General features: G+C 41.2%; 2 protein-coding genes across 4 annotated transcripts in view; one reads left to right on the top strand and one right to left on the bottom strand.

Annotated features, from left to right (window-relative positions):
* The window catches only part of LOC111874173 (putative oxidoreductase GLYR1 homolog), a 93,195-nt gene that overhangs the window by 31,974 nt on the left and 40,550 nt on the right, over positions 1-20,671 (top strand). The window lies entirely within an intron of this gene.
* LOC111874172 (immunoglobulin domain and leucine-rich repeat-containing protein 2) lies at positions 732-14,632 on the bottom strand. Its single transcript, XM_023869443.2, has 5 exons — positions 14,178-14,632; positions 10,516-12,548; positions 8,758-8,899; positions 4,657-4,797; positions 732-1,764 (listed from the first exon to the last, which is right to left on the bottom strand). The coding sequence occupies exons 2-5, from the start codon at positions 12,462-12,464 to the stop codon at positions 925-927; spliced, it is 3,072 nt and encodes a 1,023-aa protein (XP_023725211.1). The 5' UTR covers positions 12,465-12,548; positions 14,178-14,632; the 3' UTR covers positions 732-924.

Below are 20,671 nucleotides of genomic sequence, written 5' to 3'. Positions count from 1 at the left end.
GCCTCATGAGGATAATTGTGGAGCTATTTCAAGGAAATTGCGGCTCCAGTCTAGAAAACCGAGATTAACGGCTGTGGGGATGTTGCACTGACCACGTGACACATATATCCGCAAAAGTTGGCACAATTTTTTTATGTTAGTGGGGTGGGACCTAGTCTCTTGTACTGCAGCCACTTCTGGCCTATTGTACCAGCCCCAGATGATAGGTGAGGGTGATTGTGGAGCAACTGGTGGGATGAAGATTGGCAGGGGAAACCGAAGTACTCGGAGAAAACTTGCCCCAGCACCACTTTGTCCACCACAAATCCCACTTGACCAGACCCGGGATCGAACCCGGGTTGCCGCGGTGGGAAGCCTTCGCCTAACCGCTTGAGCTGTGGCGCGGCCCAAAGTTGGCACTAACTTTGCCGACAAGTGGCGATCGCTCAGTCAGTATAGTTCGCTTGCGGACTACAGGCCACGGATTTTTTAACACATGAGATAAAATCTACATTTCCGTTAGAAGATGGAAAGTGAGTTAAGACCTTCAAGTTTGAGACTTAACATAAAATGATAACTGGTACAAATCATAAACTCAAATTCTGGAACAAAAGGACATAAAGCGTTAATTTAAAAGAAATTAATATTACCACTAGCCCTCAATACAATTACACCCAGGAATTTGCCATGTATGCCCTAAAGGATCAACTGTATTATACATGGAAATTCTTGATCCTATATGCTTGAAGATATATACATACCAAGATATGTTTTATTTATCCACAAGAGTCTGCAGAAATCAGTCACACTTTCAGCTTCCACCTCTGAAATCTTCCTTCTGAGCACATTTCTGTATTTGAGGCAAAATAAACCACTTTGATATCACAGTTAGTGTGAATAAATTAATTACACATTAGTGTCTCACTTTCAGCTCACTAATTTGCACTATAAGGTAGTTTCATATGGAGTTTTCTTTGTTACACTGCCACTAGATCGAGGGTCTTCAATGGTTACGATGTGGTTTTCATTTCGAGCTAAACTTAGTTCTGGTAAACTTGCACTAAAATTACAATCACGAAGATCAGTAACTGGTAGAAGGATGGATACTTCTTCTGCTGAACCAGTTTCCTCTGCTTTTGTTTCGTGTATACCATTCACTCTTGTTGCACTTTTAAACACTGCACAAGGAGCTTCACAAGATGGCATGGAGTAGGCATAATTTACAAACCTACATGAGTTTCTATTATTAGGTCTGTGGCGACAATTATGGGTCAAGAAATAAGGCGATGTTTGTGGTTCAGCGAGGTCTTCTTCTTCATCATCCTCTTCTAGCTCTAATTCTTTTCTTTCATCAAAAGAAATACCAGTTTTGGTAGCCAGTTCATTGATGAATGTTCCTGGAGAGAGGTGTGGACTTTCTGAGAGTTCAGAGGGTGTGTAGTAGAGCGATAAGTGGCTCTGTGTATCTTCTGATGTGTTGGTTTCATCAAGGCTGTTTACAATGTGGTTAATCTTTGTTTTAATATACATATCCATGCTTGAGACATCTGATGGGTCAAACACAATGGAATCAGTGCGGCCGCAGGAACCTGATCGACAGTTCTCGAGGTAGAGACTTGGCAAATTCTCCAGCAATTTATTGAGGGTCTGTTGCTGATACTTATAAGATTCTCTGAAACGGAGGACTTGATGGGCGCTGAATTTTCGGATGCGGTTGCGTTGGAAGACATAATTCTCTCGCACCCAGTTGAGCTGGCTTGTAGAATATTCACGGACACGTTTAACCTGAAATATAAATTGTAATGTTTGAAATACTTCTGTTTATTATATATACGATACTGGTTTTTGGCTTGAGCATTTTTATTGGCAGTTTTAAACTACGTCTTTTTACAGTAACATTTGTCTCAAGGGGGCAAATTATTTTATAGTACTACCATACATACACACATTCACAAGTTGTGCTGTAATCAGCCATTTTGTACATAAGACTATCTGTTCATCATTCTTGTCCCCTTTTCCTTCCTTGAAAGGAAAAAGGAGAGTACAAAACTTACAAGACCACCTAGTATTTGTGTGAATATTTCCGTTTCATCTTTTAAACCAATTAACCAATTTTGAAGAAACTTGGTATGAATGCCATGCCACTGAAAGCCACCCAAATGTCATACGTTTAGTTTCCAGCAGTCAGTAATAATGTGGCAGATACGGAAACCCATGGGATGTAAATGGCATTTACTTTGGGTAAAATATGCAAGTTTTGTTGGGGTAGTATTTTTAAAGATTGTAAAATGACATCATGGCCGAGGGGCAAAAATTCTAACTTTCAATATAATGGCCATAACTACTGAACAACTGGAGATGGGAACGTTAAATTTGATGTAGAATATAATAAACATACACACACTGCATATGGAGTTTTACTTGTACAATAAAATGACAATGACGACAATGACAACAACATACCAACAGATTTGTGCAAAAGAAAGTACATTATGTGAGTTCTGTTCAACATGGTACTAGTATATATGCTGTCCCAGTAACACAAAAGTTTATGATCAATAAACCTGTCTGAGAAATTTCTATTTAATAGGATGATGGATAGTATTTTGAACGTGGTGTGAAAGAGAACAGCGATGGCCTTATAGTAACGCACTTTTTTGAAAGAATAGTGGAAATGTTATATTTTAGTGTCCTGTTGCACTGATTCATGTCCATGATGTGTATTTTTACTAACCGTCTTACAGTGCGCACAATTTCACCTTTCTCTTCACTTGTACACTACATGTTTCGGCACTAATGTGCCATCACTTCTCCATCATAAAATGATGTGACTGCGTGCATCACAACACAACACAACACAGAGCATAATATACACATGAATGTAGGAAGAGTGCTCCCATAGAGGAGGATTGGCGTGACTCGCGTATTTGAGATACGACGTAAGGATGACGAATCCTGAAAGGTTTTAGTATTTAGAATTTGTTGTTATACATGACGAATATGCATTTTAGTTATTTTATGATGGAGACGTGATGGCACGCAGTGCAGTAGTTTGACGTGGATAGAGACACACCTGAAGATGGCACATTAGTGCTGAAACATGTAGTGTAAAAGTGAAGAGAAAGGTGAAATTGTGTGAACTGTAAGACGGTTAGCAAAAATACACATCATGAATAGTGGAAAACTGAAAATTTGCTCTTGAGGTAGATGGCCCACAACCTATACTTAAACCAGGTTACTTCTGAAATACTAACTTATGACCTATTCCAGAAACACACTAGAATAAGAATACCCTGTCTCTGCCGATCACAGTGGCCACACAGTCTAAGGCATGAACTGTGTTTGGCCACTGAAACACTGGGGTTGTGGGTTCGAATCCCACTCAAGACATGGATGTTTGTCTGCATTTATTCAGCTTTTGTCTTGTCCTGTGTAGGTAGTGGCAGTGTGAAGGGCTGATCCCTAGGGCAAATGTTCATCATGGACTAGCGCCTGCAGTGTAGTAGTAATACCCTGTCTTCACCAGCACTTTTATATGGAAGTGAATGGTGCACAGTGAAAGCAAGATACTGTACCAGAAGTGCAGCTGCCGAAATGGAGTTTATGAGATGAAAGGCAAAATACATCTGGATGCACAATACAGTAAATGAAAAGAGAAAAGGAAATATAAAAAACAAAAACCACGTGAATGAAGGCAACGGAGAAGACATTTAAAGGCATTACAGATGAATAAGGTCAGAACAGGTCAACAAATGGCTGAAGTCTGACTGTGACGTGGTATTTGGGAACTATTACTATATGTATCCTAATGAGCCAATAATGCGTGTGAGATGATGAATTAAGAGTTCATTTCCTGTATATGATGTGTCTGCACAAAATCCTCTTTTTTTGACTTAAAGAATTTCAGTCCAACGGATACTTAATGGTAAAAGACTGCAATTAATCTTTAATTAAAAGGTAAAGCTATCCCTGTAACAAGCTGTGAAGGCCCATAGAGTTGCCAGACGTCGAGACACTCACATTTTCTCTAGACAGTCGTCTCAAAGATGGCGGTAAGGTTGTCAGCCTTATGTGCCGGCCACCCTTTACCCCCCAGAAAGATTCCTGCTACTCATTTCTGTTAGAGGCTAAGTCAACCTCAGGGCCATAATGCGGCTGGAAAGATTAGGTTAATTGAAAAAACCACCTCATCAGCACCAGAACCTGTGACATACTGTCTTGTAACATAGTTAATTAACTTGTAAAATCTTAATTCCATTGATCAGCTTTCATTTCTTGATGGCAGGGCATGGGTAAACATATTTCATTTTCTTTCATCATTGCATATTCAGTGAATTACTTGTTTGGTGGGGGGCATTATAACAGGACTGTCAGGATCGATTGCATACCATCAGATGGTAGGATGAGTGAGGAATGCTGAATTTGGAAGGCAGTGGTCATAGTCTAATTGAGGTACTATCCGAACACTGTTCTTGAGAAATCCTTAAACAAACATCTTGGCTGAGATTCGAACCAAGTACCACGCAAATACAAGTTAACAGGCCAACCTGTTTTGTGAATCCAGGTTTCTGAATTGTAAACATAAATTATATTTTAATTATTTCCCTGCATTTATAATCATTCAGTGAAGGAAATTCACATAACAACAACAACAGAGAAGATATACACTTGCTTTACCTGATCATAATATTGGTCTCGCAAAGCACTGAGGTGGTTTGTACCATAATCACGGATGTCCCGCAGGTGTTTGACTTGTCCCTGATAGCTGCTCTGAATCCATTCCACTTGCTGGGCACAGTTGTCCTTGATTCTGTGCACCTGGTGTATATAAATGTTACCAAGCTTAGTAAATTGGAAGGTCCATTGAGTGTGATACTGATGAAGACTAATGTCTTAAGAATAAAATAAATTTTCTAAAAAATGTACATAAGATTATAAAGGATGCCAATTTGTTATTTTATGATGATTTTAGTGGTGGGTTAAGTCTTAATACACCTCCAAGAAATCTCACCCTAAACTTAAAATGAATTTATTTTTACTTGGCCATTCTAAACATTTTAGATACATAGATCTTTCAGAATTTTTGAACCATTCAAGTGTGACAGGAGTACAAATAAGTAAAGCAAATATTTTTGGTGGTAAGACAGTGTGACAGTCAGTGTAGTGTCTGGGATACGGGCTGGGTGACTGGATAATGAGTCATCATGTCAGAACAGCTCTGGGTGTCCATCTTGTGGGTAGTTGCAGAACTTTCATGCATGGGAGGAGATGTAAAGTGGCTGGGTCATGAAGCTGACCACTCACCACAATCCAGTGGTGAGGTAAAGAATGCATGGAGCTATAAACAGTGGCCCCATATGTGCATAGTGCTTGTTAAGCACAGGGATAGCTTTACCATTAGAGATGGCTGATACAGATACTGAACATCTGGACATTATCCACATCCCATTTTTATTTAAAACCAGTAGCTCTGCTGTGTAAGATTTGAGGTTTTCACAGTGGTGACTATGAAGAAAGCAGTCTTCTGGGATGTGGTGCCGTGTAGATATGGTGTTAACCGACGTTTTGGAGGAACGTCTCACCTCCATCTTCAGGGTAGAATAAAAAAGAAACGTCGTATAACACAATATCTACATGGCACCACATCCGAGAAGACTGCTTTCTTCAGTAGCTCTACTGATTGGTCTCAAATGAGTAGGCGTTTTACCTAGGGACAGGGTTAGGGTCCTGTCTCAGAATCATTTTAAATAAGATACAGGATAATGGATAGCCTAATGCCCAAAAACTCAGTAACTGTATTAATATACCATTGTGTGGCCGCACCATAGCCCAAGCGGTTAGTCGCTAGCTTTCCACCGCAGCGGCCCGGGTTCGATCCCGGGTCTGGTCAAGTGGGATTTGTGGTGGACAAAGTGGCGCTGGGGCGGGTTTTCTCCAAGTACTTCGGTTCCCCTGCCAATCTTCATTCCGCCAAATTCCCCGTAATCATAATCACCTGGGGTAGGCTACAATAGGCCAATCAGTGGCCACTGTGCCGAGTGGACCCAGTTGGAGCCCCCCCCCCCACTAAGCGAATTAAAAAGAAAAAAGAAAATAATTAATATACCATTGTCATGAACTTCTGAAGACAATTGGTATTCTCAGTATGAGGAATTTGATTTCATGTTCTTTTTGACTGCTGGAAAAATTATAAGAGGCACAAATGTATGAATACATACATTATTACTCACTGCAGTGATTCTCTGCCATTTCTGATTCACAGACCAGTAAATCGGCTGTGGATATTAAAAGGGACCATTACCCTCCACTACTCATATCTTGACTAAGTAACTACATGGAACCAGGTTCTGCTTGAGAAGCTAACAGTTGCTGAGCTACTCAATAAATTCCCCCAGCACTTTATGGAACCCAAAGAGACATTACTGTTTTAACGAGAGCCTGCTCAAGATGCTCCCCAGAGCCAGCTGAATCCAGTCCACATCCAGCCATCCTTTTTCTTTAAGATCCATTTTCATATTGTCGTCTAATCTATGCTTAGGTTTTCGTAGTGGTTTCATCCCTTAAAGTTTTCATACCAAAATTCTGTATACATTACCATTTTTTCCAACGTGTGGTACATGCAGTGTCTATCCTATTCCAATAATATTTGGTGCAAAATGCAAATTACGAATCTCATCATTACACAAGATTTCTCCAGTTGCCTTCTTAGGCCCCAGTCTGTCTTACAGTATACAGTATAAAAGGCTACAAATTCAGCTATTAATAAGTCATCTAAAAATGTTTGTTTATTATAGTTAATGCCTCCATTTGCTATTAGACACGCACTCTCTCTCTCATACACAAATCATGCATATGGGCATATCAAAATTTTAGGTTGTCAGTAAGAAAGATTTGACTTACCTAGTGACATTTCTGTGCAAAAAAAAAATCAGTAATAGAGGTAAGGGTAAGGTAAACCTGTCCCTGTAACAGATCATGAAGGCCCATATGGGTGTGAGAGGTCAAGGCTCCCACATCTTCTAGACAGTCAGCTCATAGATGGCAGTAAGATTGTCAGCCTTATGTGCCTGCCACCCTTTACCACCCAGAAAAATTCCTGGTACTCATTTCTGTTAGAGGCTGAGTCGACCTCAGGGCCATAGTGCGGCTGGAAAGATGAGGTAGACTGAAAAATCCAATGACCTTATTGGGAATTGAACCTGTGACCTTCTGGTTTGTAGCATTACTGTGTGCCCCCCCAGAAAATCAGTAATACTCAACACAAAGTAGTAACTAAAAAAATGAAAAATAAAAGAATCTAAGATATTTATGCATAGCATAACTGTCACATTCTTTGCCTTTTGTTTAATTATGTCAAACTGTAAAGGCTTTATGGGAAAAGCATACTGGGCATAAAATGTGTTTCATATTACAAATTTTGTTCAAAGAAATGTTCACTTTCATAAATAGTTTGACTAGAATCAAAATAAATAATTCAGAACAAGGAGTCAAAGTATCAGAATTCAACATCTCTCCTCCAGAAATAGTGTCAATTAATGCGTGTTGATGCTCACATAACCATCTGAAGAGGAAATGCATTCTCTTTGAAGATGCAAATGTTTGTTTTCATCAGTAATTGGGCTCCTGAAGAGCAAGGACATATACAGCTAATTTACAAGCTTATGACATTTATCAACATGTACTGATTCATCAAATGGGTGTTATTACATACATATGCTTACAAAAATTTAAAGCATGTATCAGGACTTAATTGTTCCATATAATATGATTATTAGGAGCCAGGACAGGTCATTTGGTATAGCAGCTAGGCTATGGATGGATGATCGCGGAATCTGGGCTCAATTCCCAGCAGAGGCAAAAGGTTTATCTCTTTGCCACTGCGTCCAGTCTCACTCTGGGGCCCACCCAGCCTCCTGGCCTGTGGGCACTGGGGTTGAAATGGCCAGGGAATGCATGCGACCGCTCATTTCAATCAGTGTTTAGGTTAAGAATGACTACGTGACACCCTCTATCTGCAAAAGTTGGCACTAATCTTCGCTGACAAGCTGCAGTCGCTCAGTCAGTATAGTTCGCTTGCGGACTAAAATCTTGGAGTTTGTTTTGTTTTTTTGGTTAAGAATGCATGGAGCTATACCTCTGTTCACCCATGCATTTTCATGGTATAGTGTGTAATTAAACGCTCAGACAAATTTACTTATTTTTCTTTTTCTTTTTATATGGTGATCCCCCCTCCCCCCAATTTAGTGCCTAGGCAAAGAAAAATGCATGGAGGTATATGTCTGCTCCTCTATACATCTTAATGGCATGGCGCCTGATTAAGCAGAGGGAAGCTTTACTTTAACTGGACACAGTGGTTATTTTGCTTGTAATTTGTGGATTACTGTTTAATGCAGGATTGTGGGGTGGGGGGGGGCTTCAAAATAAATGTGAAGTGTAGAAACACATTTGTGATTCCTTTGAAAAAATATCTAGCATTTCACAGAGATTAAACTTGGTGAGCAGACAGAGTGCAACTGTTGGTTAATATAGCACCTAATGTCACTTAACCATTGGTCAGGAGATTGGTGTGTTGTACACTGATTGGTCAAGAAACTTATTACATCATATCCAACTGTCTGTATAATGTTTCTAATCCTTTCCCTTGAAAGTGTTACAGAATATTCAAATTCAGATTGAAATTCATCGAATTAATATTTTTCTTGAAAGGGGAGATAATAATTTTGTTGTACAGTGTTGTCACTTCTTAAGAAAAAATTTTATATTGTGATGTTTTTCTACCTGTAAGGTGTAGTTTTCACGTAGACGTTCAAGCTGCTGAGTCTTGTATTGCTCAATGTTATCCAGCATCTGGTAGATCTGCCTAGCACGGGGACTAACCCGATCGTGCCGGCAGCAGCAACATTTGTTCATCCATCCAAACCTAAATGAATAGATAAGTATGTAGTTGTGGTATCATTTCAGTGATGAGGTGTAAAGCTTTCAAGTCTGAAGTTAATCTACAAAACATTTTAAAATCAGTTCCCACCTCAGAAAACATATGTTTCCATTACAATGACCAGCCATTTAATGCTGTTCAAGAATATATAGCTGCTCTTTATTGCAAATATCATACAGAACACATACATACAGTATATCAGCAAAGTGGAGAGTATTTGCATGTCAAAGCAGGTTGTACATATAGTTTCTTGGGCTTTGTAAGGTTAAGTAGGACCTCTTTAAGTGTTTCATATTGGATACAATAAACTGTGTTCTGCTGATTCTGTTGACATCTAAACTGAGAATATTCCACATACGTAATTTTTAAAATGAGGGTTACCGTCTTCTGGTATGTTATGTTATCAGATAAACGTTAACATATGAGATCAATTTGCTGACTCCAAAACATTGGTACATACATATGAGTTTATATGGTATCACATACTGGAAGACTAATCTTCACAGCCACTCTTGATTACTGCAGATCTTACAGTTTTTAAAATGTTGGGCTCTTAAGTGCTTCTGGTTAAGACAAATAGTTCTAAGATAACGTCATACCCTGTCCTCTGTACAGAAGTGTGTGTGTGTGTGTGTGTGTAGTTTGTTGGAAGTTAAGTAAATTCATCTTGTTACTAACATCAATTTAGAGAATTTGTGCACAATTTCATTCCCTAGTTTTACATTAAGGGCAGCAGATTTGCTACATGTGCCTAAGGGGAGTGTGGGTTCGACGTATTAACCATACGAGTATATATCTTCCGACCTATTCTCGAAGGTTCTCTTTGCCACCCTGGTACTTATCCAAGTGATATGCTGAGTGTCAAACAGGATGCATCTCTCCCCGCGATAGTGGACAAACCGCAAAACTCCATCTCTAGCTCTCCTGATACAATGCAGTTCCATAAACATATTCAATTTTACGTCATTTATTCATCTGTACCCATCTCATCCACATGGCTTCTTTGCACAAAATTTGGCATGCCTATTTTGTTTCTCTCTTCTATGAACAGTATGTCCATCTGCATGAGATTTAAGGCCTTCATGGCAGTGAAGATTCACATTGTGGTCTTCTGGGTTTATTACACTGTGTAGTCTGGTAGGTGGGTACTGGCTTTTCATAAAAACATATTACCTCCTTCCTGAAGATAGAGCAATGATGGGAGGGTTCATAAAGTCGCAGCAGGGTTGTAGTGTTACCAGATTATGCTCGTGCCTCACAAAGTTATCTGCACCATGTAGTGGAAATATGTCAAGAGCCTAGCACAAAATACTTCCATGATACGTTACTGACTGTCGTTTGGGTGAAAATATATTCAATTGATGCTTTTTGGCTGTAAAGGCTAGTATACCCTTTTTAGTTGGAACACCAGTGCATGATGCATATTATTTTCTTCATATTTTAAATGGGAGTATATTATATTTAACTGTGTTTTAAAAGAGGTGGAATGCTCATAATGTTACTGGTTCCTGTTACCTTAGGAGAAGGAGAGGGGTAAAATTAATTAAAAGCATTGAATTCAAGAGTAAGATATTAATACTGGAGTGATCATCTACCCTTACCTGTGGTACACATATTTCAGGAGTTGAATAAGTAATGTGGCAGACAGGAATGCAACTGCAGAAGCTGCTCCAACCAAAATGCTGATAATTTTGATGTGGTAGATGGTTATGGGGTCTACACTGAGTACGACATAGGCTGTTACATTTGCTGCAGGGTTTGTAGCGAAGCAGGTATATCTTCCACAGTCCGAACGTAATATGTTGTGGATGTAGAGTGTTCCGTTGTCTAGAACTTTCACCCGGGCATTGTCTTCAGCACTTATCACTGTTCCGTTCGAGTAATGAGCATATGGATGCTTGGAGAATTCATCTGGCATGCTGGGATTTGGATTCCAATGAAGGATGAGGTTTGTTGGGGTGATCCACGTTATGGATGGGGAAGGGCTACCATCAAATGAACATTCAAGTAATGCATCAGAACCAAGCCCATAGAGAAGTGGAGGGGTAGAGCTTACAAGCCGTGTCGCTTGACAATTAAGGCCTCGTAAAGTATGTAACATGTTGCTACGTTTGGCATCAATGTATGAAGGCCTTGCACAAAGCAGTTCATTCTCAGCAAAAGTAAGATTCTTACTCCACTTAAGAAACCAGAGCATGCGACAGTCGCATGTCCAGGGGTTACTGCCAAGGTTAAGCTCACGAACGTTGGCAAGGGTAGACAGGGACCGTGGAAGTTTTGTCAGGTTGTTGCCACTGAAGTCAATGTGTTGTAGGTTTGGACAGTGAACCAATGTAAAGTCATTAATTTCCCTGAGGTACACGTTGTTGTTTACAATCAGTGTGTTGAGGTTTCCCAGCCCATTGAGGTCAGTGTCTAACAGCTCTTTCAGCTGAGTGTATGCTATGATTAGTGTCGCCAAATTGGGACATGGACCGAACAGTTTCGTTGGTAAGCAATGTAGAGGGTTGTGACTGAGATTTAACTGTGTCAAATTATCCAGGCCATAAAATGAATTGCTGGAAAGTTCTTCTATTAAATTTTTTCCTAAATTTAAGTACTGGAGATTCTTAAGTCCACCAAAGAGATTTCTTGGCAAGCTGTGTAATGTGTTATTGGATAAATCTAGCATTCTTAAGTTGCTGAGACCAGCAAATGACTTTGAGGAGAGAGAAGCTAGGTTATTTCCTTGCATGAATAAGGATATTATATTCTTATTTGGCAAAAAAAAGTCATCAGGAATGAGAGCGACTGTGTTATATGATAGGTCTAGCAACCGAAGACATTTTAATGGAGCAAATACTTGAAATGGCATCACATGAAATTCATTATGACTTAAAGACAACTCTTCAAGCTTGTGAAGGCCTCCGAAAATATTTTCTGGAAGATCGTGTAACATATTTTGTGACAGATTGAGCAGTTTTAATTCTGATAATGGATGGAAAGTCTCCCTGGCAACATTGTCCAGTTTGTTCTTGCTCAGATCCAACATTTCCAGTCTCGTAAGTGAATGAAAAGTGTCATGATCTATCTGCATAATACCACTGTTTTGCCAAGTAATATTTCTTAGTAATGTGGTATTCTTGAATGTGACTGCGTTAAGAGTAGTAACATTGACTGCAAGAAATGAGAGCTGTGTGAGGTTTACTGGGATGTCTATACCGGTGAAGCCCCGTTCATGGCAGTTCATTCTTAGGAAAGACAGTGAAGACGAGTGGTGTTCATAAAGACAGGTGCATTGTTGTGGACATGGTGATGGTCCGTGAGAGAAGGATCCGGAATGACGGGTACGGTGGTGAGGATACAGTGCCGTTGTGCTATCATCCATTGCAGCAGTGGCAGGATTAGAGTTGGCCATGTTGAAGTCTGTTGGCTTCATGCTGTAGGCAACGTGTGATTGTTGGATAACTAAGCAGCAGGTTATCAAGAGCAGGAGGAGGGATGAAGATAGAACAGTAGGGCGAGTGGAAGCAGTGACCGCAACATCCCTGCTCCTTTGATTTGCTCTCATCTTTCACAGCTGTGCATTATTGTAAGATTGTGTTGTAGTGAATTGGGCAGTGCTGCCAATTGCAGTGCTGATTATTCTTGTTACCTGAAAAAGGACAGGAAACATTACAAGTTGTGTTACTAATGATCAAATCAATGAGGATGAGATGAGCAGGACATGTTGCATGAGTGGGGGAGATGAAGACTGCATATAGGATTTTGGTGCAAATGTCAGAAGGAAAAAGAACACTAGGAAGACCTAGATGTAGGTGGGTGGATAATGGATATTACAGAGATAGGGTGGGGTGGTATGGACTGGATTGATCTGCCTCAGAATATGGACCAGTGGAGGGTTCTTGTGAACATGGTAATGAACCTTTGGGTTCCATAAAATGTTGGGGAAATTCTAGAGTAGCTGCTCAGCTGACAGCTTCTCAAAAAGGGCTCAGCCCCATGGAGTTGGTTACTGCTGGTATCTTTTTATATTCTTTGTCATGTAAAAGTTGCATTTGCTGTTGTGTGTCTTGGTTGTAGAAAGACTGGCAAATTTGCAGCAGAATGCTGTCTAATGCCATGTAGTCTGGTATAGGTTTACCAGCTATTCATCTGAAAGTCAAGAGTATATTTCTACCATATACATGAAGTCAGATTCCACTAATTTGTACTCTTCACAGTCACTACTGTGAGAACCCCACATTTCATAGATTTGCAAATATTTTCCATTTCTTTGTGGTATTTTTGTTGTCAGATAGCTGTGTGTGCATACTAAAAGGAAGTTTAATGTAACATTTAAATTTTAATAGGTCTTAATGTCACATAATTTTTTAATCATTGTGACAATAAGCTACGACATGGTGGTAATCCAAAAGTAAAAATGTTCACATATAATTAATCTCTGGTAATTGATAGGGTTGATAATAACTGTATCATGTAACAACAGTTCAAGTAAATTATTCCAAATGCTTCCATTGAGGACTAGAAGGAAGCATATGAAGTATGTTTTTCCAACATTTTCAGTGTATATGTGCTCTGGTTGGTAAAATGTTATCCAATTTCAGTACATATGTACTGTGGTTGGTAAAATGTTATATCCATTTTCAGTGCATATGTACTATGGTTGGTAAAATGTTATATGTTATATCCATTTTCAGTACATATGTACTGTGGTTGGTAAAATGTTATATCCATTTTCAGTGCATATGTACTATGGTTGGTAAAATGTTATATGTTATATCCATTTTCAGTACATATGTACTGTGGTTGGTAAAATGTTATATCCATTTTCAGTGCATATGTACTATGGTTGGTAAAATGTTATATCCAATTTCAGTACATATGTACTGTGGTTGGTAAAATGTTATAACACGAAAAAGCTTCTCGGATTAAGGTGTTGTTTCGCACGTGTTTTTTTTTTTGTGTTAAATTTTTTTTGGTTGATTCTCATACGTTGATTACAACAATTTTCTATCTCCCAAGTCTTTTTCAAGTTCTGTGTCGTTCAGCAAGATTTTTTCATTTATAGTTACGACGTTTCGTAACAGTTGGTGGTGGCACATGCCGAGATACGTGATGTTATCTTTAAACGTGTCAGTAGGTAAACAGATTTTTTTACTACACATATGTAAACATGAAATGTATAAAAATAATACATTATGTGCAATGGGATAACAATTCACAGATCGAATTTTCGCATTCATACGTACAAATAAAGTTACTTTCAGTTCCACCATCTCACCTTTCAGCCTTCATGGTGTTTAATCTTCCAAAATTGGATACAAATACGTTATTTATATAAACAGCACTTTTTTTTATAAGACCGGACACTGTTACGTGTTTCACATCGTTGCGGTGGGGCTGCGCTTGTAGATTTTCAACACAAACTCATACTTAACGACATAAAAACGAACGGACCGTGTGACCATACGAGACACATCAGCAGCGTTAGGTTTTTGTTTACCAGCTGTGTACATCTAATCGCAACGAACATCACAGTCTCTAAACCAAATCGCTACTAATGGCCTAGCATTGGCATCGCCGCTTTCGTTCTAGCTCGGCGATGAGCGAGAAAATGGCCGTCAAGTACCGACCGATCAGCAGCGACTGGGCCCGCTGTCGCTCTGCTCTCTCTGTTCCCGTTGCCACTCTGCGGTACAAGTGTGCTGTGCGCAGCAAGCCGGGAACTCTCTCTCTCTCTCTCTCACTCACACATTTCTCTCTCAACCCAAACGCAGGAACTGTAACAAGAGGAAACAAGAGGTCAGAGAGGATTGGCGACTGTATCAAATCCAAGGTTTCACAGCAATGAATATCAAGGTGACTGTCTTCGGAACGTAACGCCGTGTAGTCTGGTAAACATAAATATTGTCAGGGGGATGATTATGAAATGTATGACATTGTTCTTAACTATTAATACTGTGGCATGTAGGTCCGTTGGTAGGCAATGCCCGCGAAATAAGCAGCTGTAATAAAACCGCCGTTGCTACGTAATTGCTCTGTAAACAACGGCCCCTGCTGGGTACTGGCCGCTAGAGATTCGTATCACGTAACAGTGGAGTAACTGAGAAGCTATGTTCTCTACGCGGTTCGCGCGATAGCTACGTGATACTTGATGCAATAATAGAACTGTTGGGAGAGATGTTTTATATGCGGTCCGTGCCGAGGCTGTATAACGAGGAACACCTGAGATTACGAGAGACTCTTGTGGTGGTAGTTAGAAGAGTAGGAGTTAGTTGTGAGACAGTCCCCGGCCAGTAAGAAGGTGAACACGGAAATGGAAGAAACTACGGCGATGAGAAGACTTCGTACGTGCTGTAGTGAACGACAGAGTGTGTGAATTAGCAATGGCGCTAGAGTTGCTTATAGTTACGTTCTGTAAAAAGGTTAAGTTGTCCGTGTGCTCCTGTGGTTAACTAATTAAGCACTACGCCATGAAGGCGTATGGGAGAGTGGAAGTATAGATCCACATTTTCTTGACCTCGGCACTGGCTGGAGGTGAGTGGTCAACGTCACGCCCCAGCCGTTTTAGTCACGGTGATAGAGCTCCCGGTACCCAGTGGATAGGAGACTGGATAGGCCCCAGAGCCGGTCTTGACGACGTGGAGAAGAGAAAATTCTTGACCTTACCGGGACTTGAATTACGACCCCTTGGTCGCCCAGCCCGTAGCCAATCGCTATACCAACTACGCTAATACGTTCTGTAGGGGTACAGTAAATCCAATTACCAATCCAAACCCCGGCTGTAGTCATTCATTCACGTGACAATATTGAGATGATTGTCTGCTGGTATGTCTCCGTATAGTCTGGTAGATAAGTACCAACGTTTTGGAGGAATATTATACGTGTATTTAAGCATCCTGTTACACTCTACACAATATATGACACAAACTCCGTCCTAAGTGCAACAATTTCTGCACTACATGTTTCGGCCGTAAATGGCCATCATCAGGTGTATACTCTCACGTAGCTGCTACACTGCACGTAGTTTAAAATGTAAAAAAAAAAAAAAAAGTTTGTGTTCCCAATTGTTCATTTCTCCGTTGCTAACAGGTTTCGATATATCAGAATCCTCCCCGCTGATATCTGTCAGATATGTACAAAATCTTTGTTAACCTACACACGTCAATTTTATTTTCAAAAACTGGCACTTTTAAAATCTTCAATTCCAATTTAAAATTCTCAGGGGTACCCGCCCTATGTCTATAGTGCTGCAGCGGCTACTTCTTGTTTTCAGCACTGTTCAGGTATTATTCTGTGTAGGCTCCCTGTGTACGTGCCGCTGCTTATGTTTAATACGTGCAGGAACCTGCTGTCTCTAGCTTCACGATAGGAGTGTCGATGTATTCGTCATATTCTATAGAAAACTTCATTGGTCCACATCCTGAGCAGCACGCTAATGTTCAACCAACTGCACGGACTAGAGTTCTTGAGAGGCTCGACTGCTTCTGCTTAAGACACCCGAAGGCTTTGCCATGTTGGCAAGAAATTCCCGTCGGATCACGCTGTGAGCCAGTTCAGCCGGCTCCTCGTCCGATTCCCTTAGATTAATTTTAACATTGTGGTATGTAGACCAGTTGCTAGGCTGCGACCGCGAAATAAACTCTACACAACAGCCGTAGCTAAGTGATGGCTTTGTAAATAACGTCCGTATATAGGCGATGGCTGAGTAGCGATCACATGGACATCCCAACAGACGCGATTGCAGTAATCCTAAACCATGTGAATCAAAATGTACGTAATATTGGACAAGGAGAAGCCCGGCATAGGAAGTATAAGAGGCCTGAACTTGGCCGCGGTCAGGCCCAAGATCGTTCAGCTAACTGCAGTTTCAGAGTGGTTACATAAGTCAAGGCATAACCTTCTCTACCAGCCTGCATTGACGGGAAACCTCTGTGTATCTTGTATGAATGTTACTTAGTACAGTGCAGTGACAAAGGCAGCACAGAGCCCATAGTGACCTGGATGCCATGACAGCGCGGATATACTCGTGCTGAAACTGCGGTGCACCAAACTTAGCGCCTACATAGACACACCGACCCCTGTACAGTGCAGTGCAGTGCAGTAACACAGAGCCCATAGTGACCTGGACGCCCTGACAGCGCGGATATACTCGTGCTGAAATTACGGTGCCACAAACGTAGCGCCTACATAGAGAGGCCGACCCCTGTACAGTACAGTGCACTGCAGTGACACAGAGCCCATAGTGACCTACCTTGACGCCGTGACAGCGCGAATATACTCGTGCTGAAACTGCGGTGCGACAAACGTAGCGCCTACATAGGACGACCTACCCCTACTTCGTCGAAGCGGAGATCCCATTTTGGAAACACTTTCATGTCTAGGAGATAATATAAATCTTGGTCATGGATCTCAGGAGACTGGAGCAAGGTATGAGTGTGCAGGCAAAGGCCAGCAACAATTTAACTGACCGACCTTGCAGTCAGTCAGTGGAGTGGAGTGAGTCAGTCAGAGAATTGCGGAGGTTCAGTCATTTGTGAATTGTTGCTGTGAGAAGCTGAGGCACGGGAACATTGTGGGAATCCAAAGGAAGGGAAACTTTCGGCGTTGGAAGTCGGTACCCAGCAACGGCTAGGGAAGACTGAGAAGACTTTTGTTACAGCGATCTTTGGAGTGTGTAACTCAGTGAGACTGTCGTAGTAGTTATTTATAATTACGTTCTGTAAGTGTTCAATAAATTCGGTTACAAATCCAAACGAAGCCTGTAGTCACAATCACGTGACAATATTGGCCTCCCATGTACGCAGTGACCACGCCTGCCAAGTGGTGGTTATCTTCCCAATAGATTTTCCGATCGAGATGTTGGCCTTCTCCTTTATGCGTGCTGCAGATCCTACTATCACCCTGCTGGAATTCACCATCGTGATAGCGTATGGTAAAGGGTATAAATTAGGAAGCCTCTCGTTATGTAACTTTCTCCAGCCTTCTGTTGACTTCCTGTCTCTTGGGTGTGAATATTCGCCTCAGAACTTTGTTGATTCCCGCCGTGAATTAAACTAAATGCTTTATTTGTCGGTGTATATACAGAACGCCTTGTCGAATAGGTGTCGCAAGTAGGGATGTCGTGGTTTCTTGCGTAATGTTTTCCCCGCCCGCGTGTTCTATGTACATACAGTGCACTGGCAAACAGTAATGTACGGGCCATATGTTGCACATGTGGGCGCAGCTCATTACAAATGAGGTGAAAGATACATCGCAAAGCAATCAGTATTAACCATTTAAACACAGAGCAAAGCAGAAGCTTACTGCCGGGAATGAGCCGGCACAGTCACGCCTGGCATCGGGCCCCGCAGGGACCCATGGCCGCATTTTGATTTAGTGTCTAGACCGTTGTTTTTTTCCCTCTTCGTTGATCCTCTTTAATGATAAAAAGGAGGGGTTGGTCTTTTCTTAATTGGTGTTCACTTTCTACACCTCATTCCACCTAAGGTTTCATATTCTCATTGGAGTAAATATGTGATATATACATTTTTCTTTTACACTCTTCCCATGTATAAACTGAAATTAAATTCTCATATGTAGAGGGACATCTGTCAGTGCAGGAATGTGCAGCAGCCTATGCATCAATTTATTTAACACTCCGAAACGGCAGTTAGACACTTGAACGGCCGTAGGCATGACCGCCTACAAGTTTAGCCCTCTTTTATTTCCATGTCTTCTCCTTGTCCAATTGGACGTACATTTGGATTTTCATGATTTAGGATGACATCGAGGCCGCGCCATAGCTCATGCGGTTAGTCTCTGGCTTCCCACCGCGGCGGCCCGGGTCTGGTCGAGCGGGATTTGTGGTGGACAGAGTGGCGCTGGGGCAGGGTACATCGGTTTCCCCTGCCAATCTTCATTCCACCAGTTGCTCCACAATCACCCTCACGTATCATCTGGGGCTGGTACAATAGGCCAGAAGTGGCCGCAGTACAAGGGACTTAGTCCCACCCCACTAGCAAAAAAAAAAAAGGATGACATCTGCCTGCCTCCTGCATAATTTAGTTATGTAATCATGCACGTACGGAATTTTGAACGCCAATTGCAAATCGCGGACTGGTGTGCGCCTGTCAAGGTTGCCTGTAGCGCTGAGAACTCTGTTCTGCAAGCGCTGTAATTTCGTCAAATGAGTGTCCGCCGTAAACTCCCAGGTGGGAGAGGCATAAGTCATTATTGATCTAATTAGTGCTCTGTACACGATTAATTTAATGTGTGTGCTCAAGCGCTTGCTTTGTGCCGGTTTTGTAGAGTGTATCCTAATGTACGTGCCCAAGGCCTTGGCTGCGGTTTTCTCTATGTGTACTCTCCATGTTATCCTCCTATCGAAGTTGACACTGAGTTATTTAATACTATTTAGTGTGGAAATGTAACCAATGAGGTTTATCCGAGGTGCGGTTATTGCTAGTTGAAAATTTAAATACCGAGTTCTTTCTAAATGAGATATACAAATCCAGTTCTTACCTCACAGGAAACACATTATGTCTCCGCTACAGAGACCAACCGGTTAATGCTGTTTAGGGAAACAGTCGCTGTTTATTGTGAGAACCAGACAAATACAGTAAACCCTCGCTAAACCGGTTACAGTTAATCCATATCGAAATGTGGAAAATGTGTTCACAGTTGAGTACATACTTTAAAAGACACATGACATTTAGGAAGGCAGATAAGTCACTTGTTTGTTCGGACAAATCCTGACATTTTCTTCAAACCTGCAATATTACTTTCAAAAACAAGTACAATTTGAATCTTCTATCGAAGAATAAATGTATTGAATGTTTGTAGTTTTTAAATAAAGGCTCTAGTACAGTAATATTTTTTATTTAATTTCATCAGAACTACTTATATCATTACAATTTTCATTTATTTGTGTTCTATGTTTTTTGTCTTTGAGGGCTATCTTTTGCTTCACTAATCGGGATTATCACTTGATCCGGATGACCTCTTTCCCCTCCCATTTACTCCGGATTGGCGGGGGTTTGCTGTACTTATTGATAATACTCGTATTGTAACGTGTTTCGTTACTGAAGACGCCTTTCAGATTGTTAATTGGTTTATTTAACAACCTACAAGTATCGGCTACAATTACTTACAACAATGTTACGGGTTTCCACAGTTTAGAAACCCTACACACAAATCAATTCACTCTATCGCGATTCACTCGTTACAAGTGAAATCGGCGACTACTACAATTCAACCCACTTCTTACTGCTCACTGCTAGCTACATTCTAACTCAACTCGTAGGCTGCTGCCTTTAGAACTGTCTTCGGCGGCTGTGTAGCTCCCTTATAAACCCTCAGCCGGACAACGGGAAAACAGTTACGTAATAGGCACCACTGTTGTCTGACGCCGTGTTTGCCTGTTGCGTAATGGGTACCGCTATTATTACCGTCGTCTCTCGTAACCACCGTTTACCCGCTTTGCTTAGCAACCGCTGTTTACTCGCTTTGCTTAGCAACCGCTGTTTACTTGCTTTGCATAGCGACCAGCGTGCTGGGACTCTGCTCACTTCGGCTTACGCACAGCACGTACGGGTGGCGGGGAGAGAGGGGCGTCATCCATAGCGCAACACGTCACGCTGCTCCCTCCTTAAGGCTGTTCGTCCCGAATAGCCTAACGGTGCACCCCCGTTCCTTTGTCTCTGGAGGCTGTTCTTGAAGCATCTTCTTTGTGTCCTGCTACTGTTTCTCTTCTCCCCGTTGCTCTGCTCTCCAAACGCTACATCTTCCCTTTTT

The sequence above is a fragment of the Cryptotermes secundus genome, unplaced genomic scaffold, assembly GCF_002891405.2.
Source record: "Cryptotermes secundus unplaced genomic scaffold, Csec_1.0 scaffold26, whole genome shotgun sequence".
NCBI lineage: Eukaryota > Metazoa > Arthropoda > Insecta > Blattodea > Kalotermitidae > Cryptotermes > Cryptotermes secundus.
Note: the sequence above shows the minus strand (reverse complement) of the source record. Positions and strands in the feature narration are given on the sequence as shown.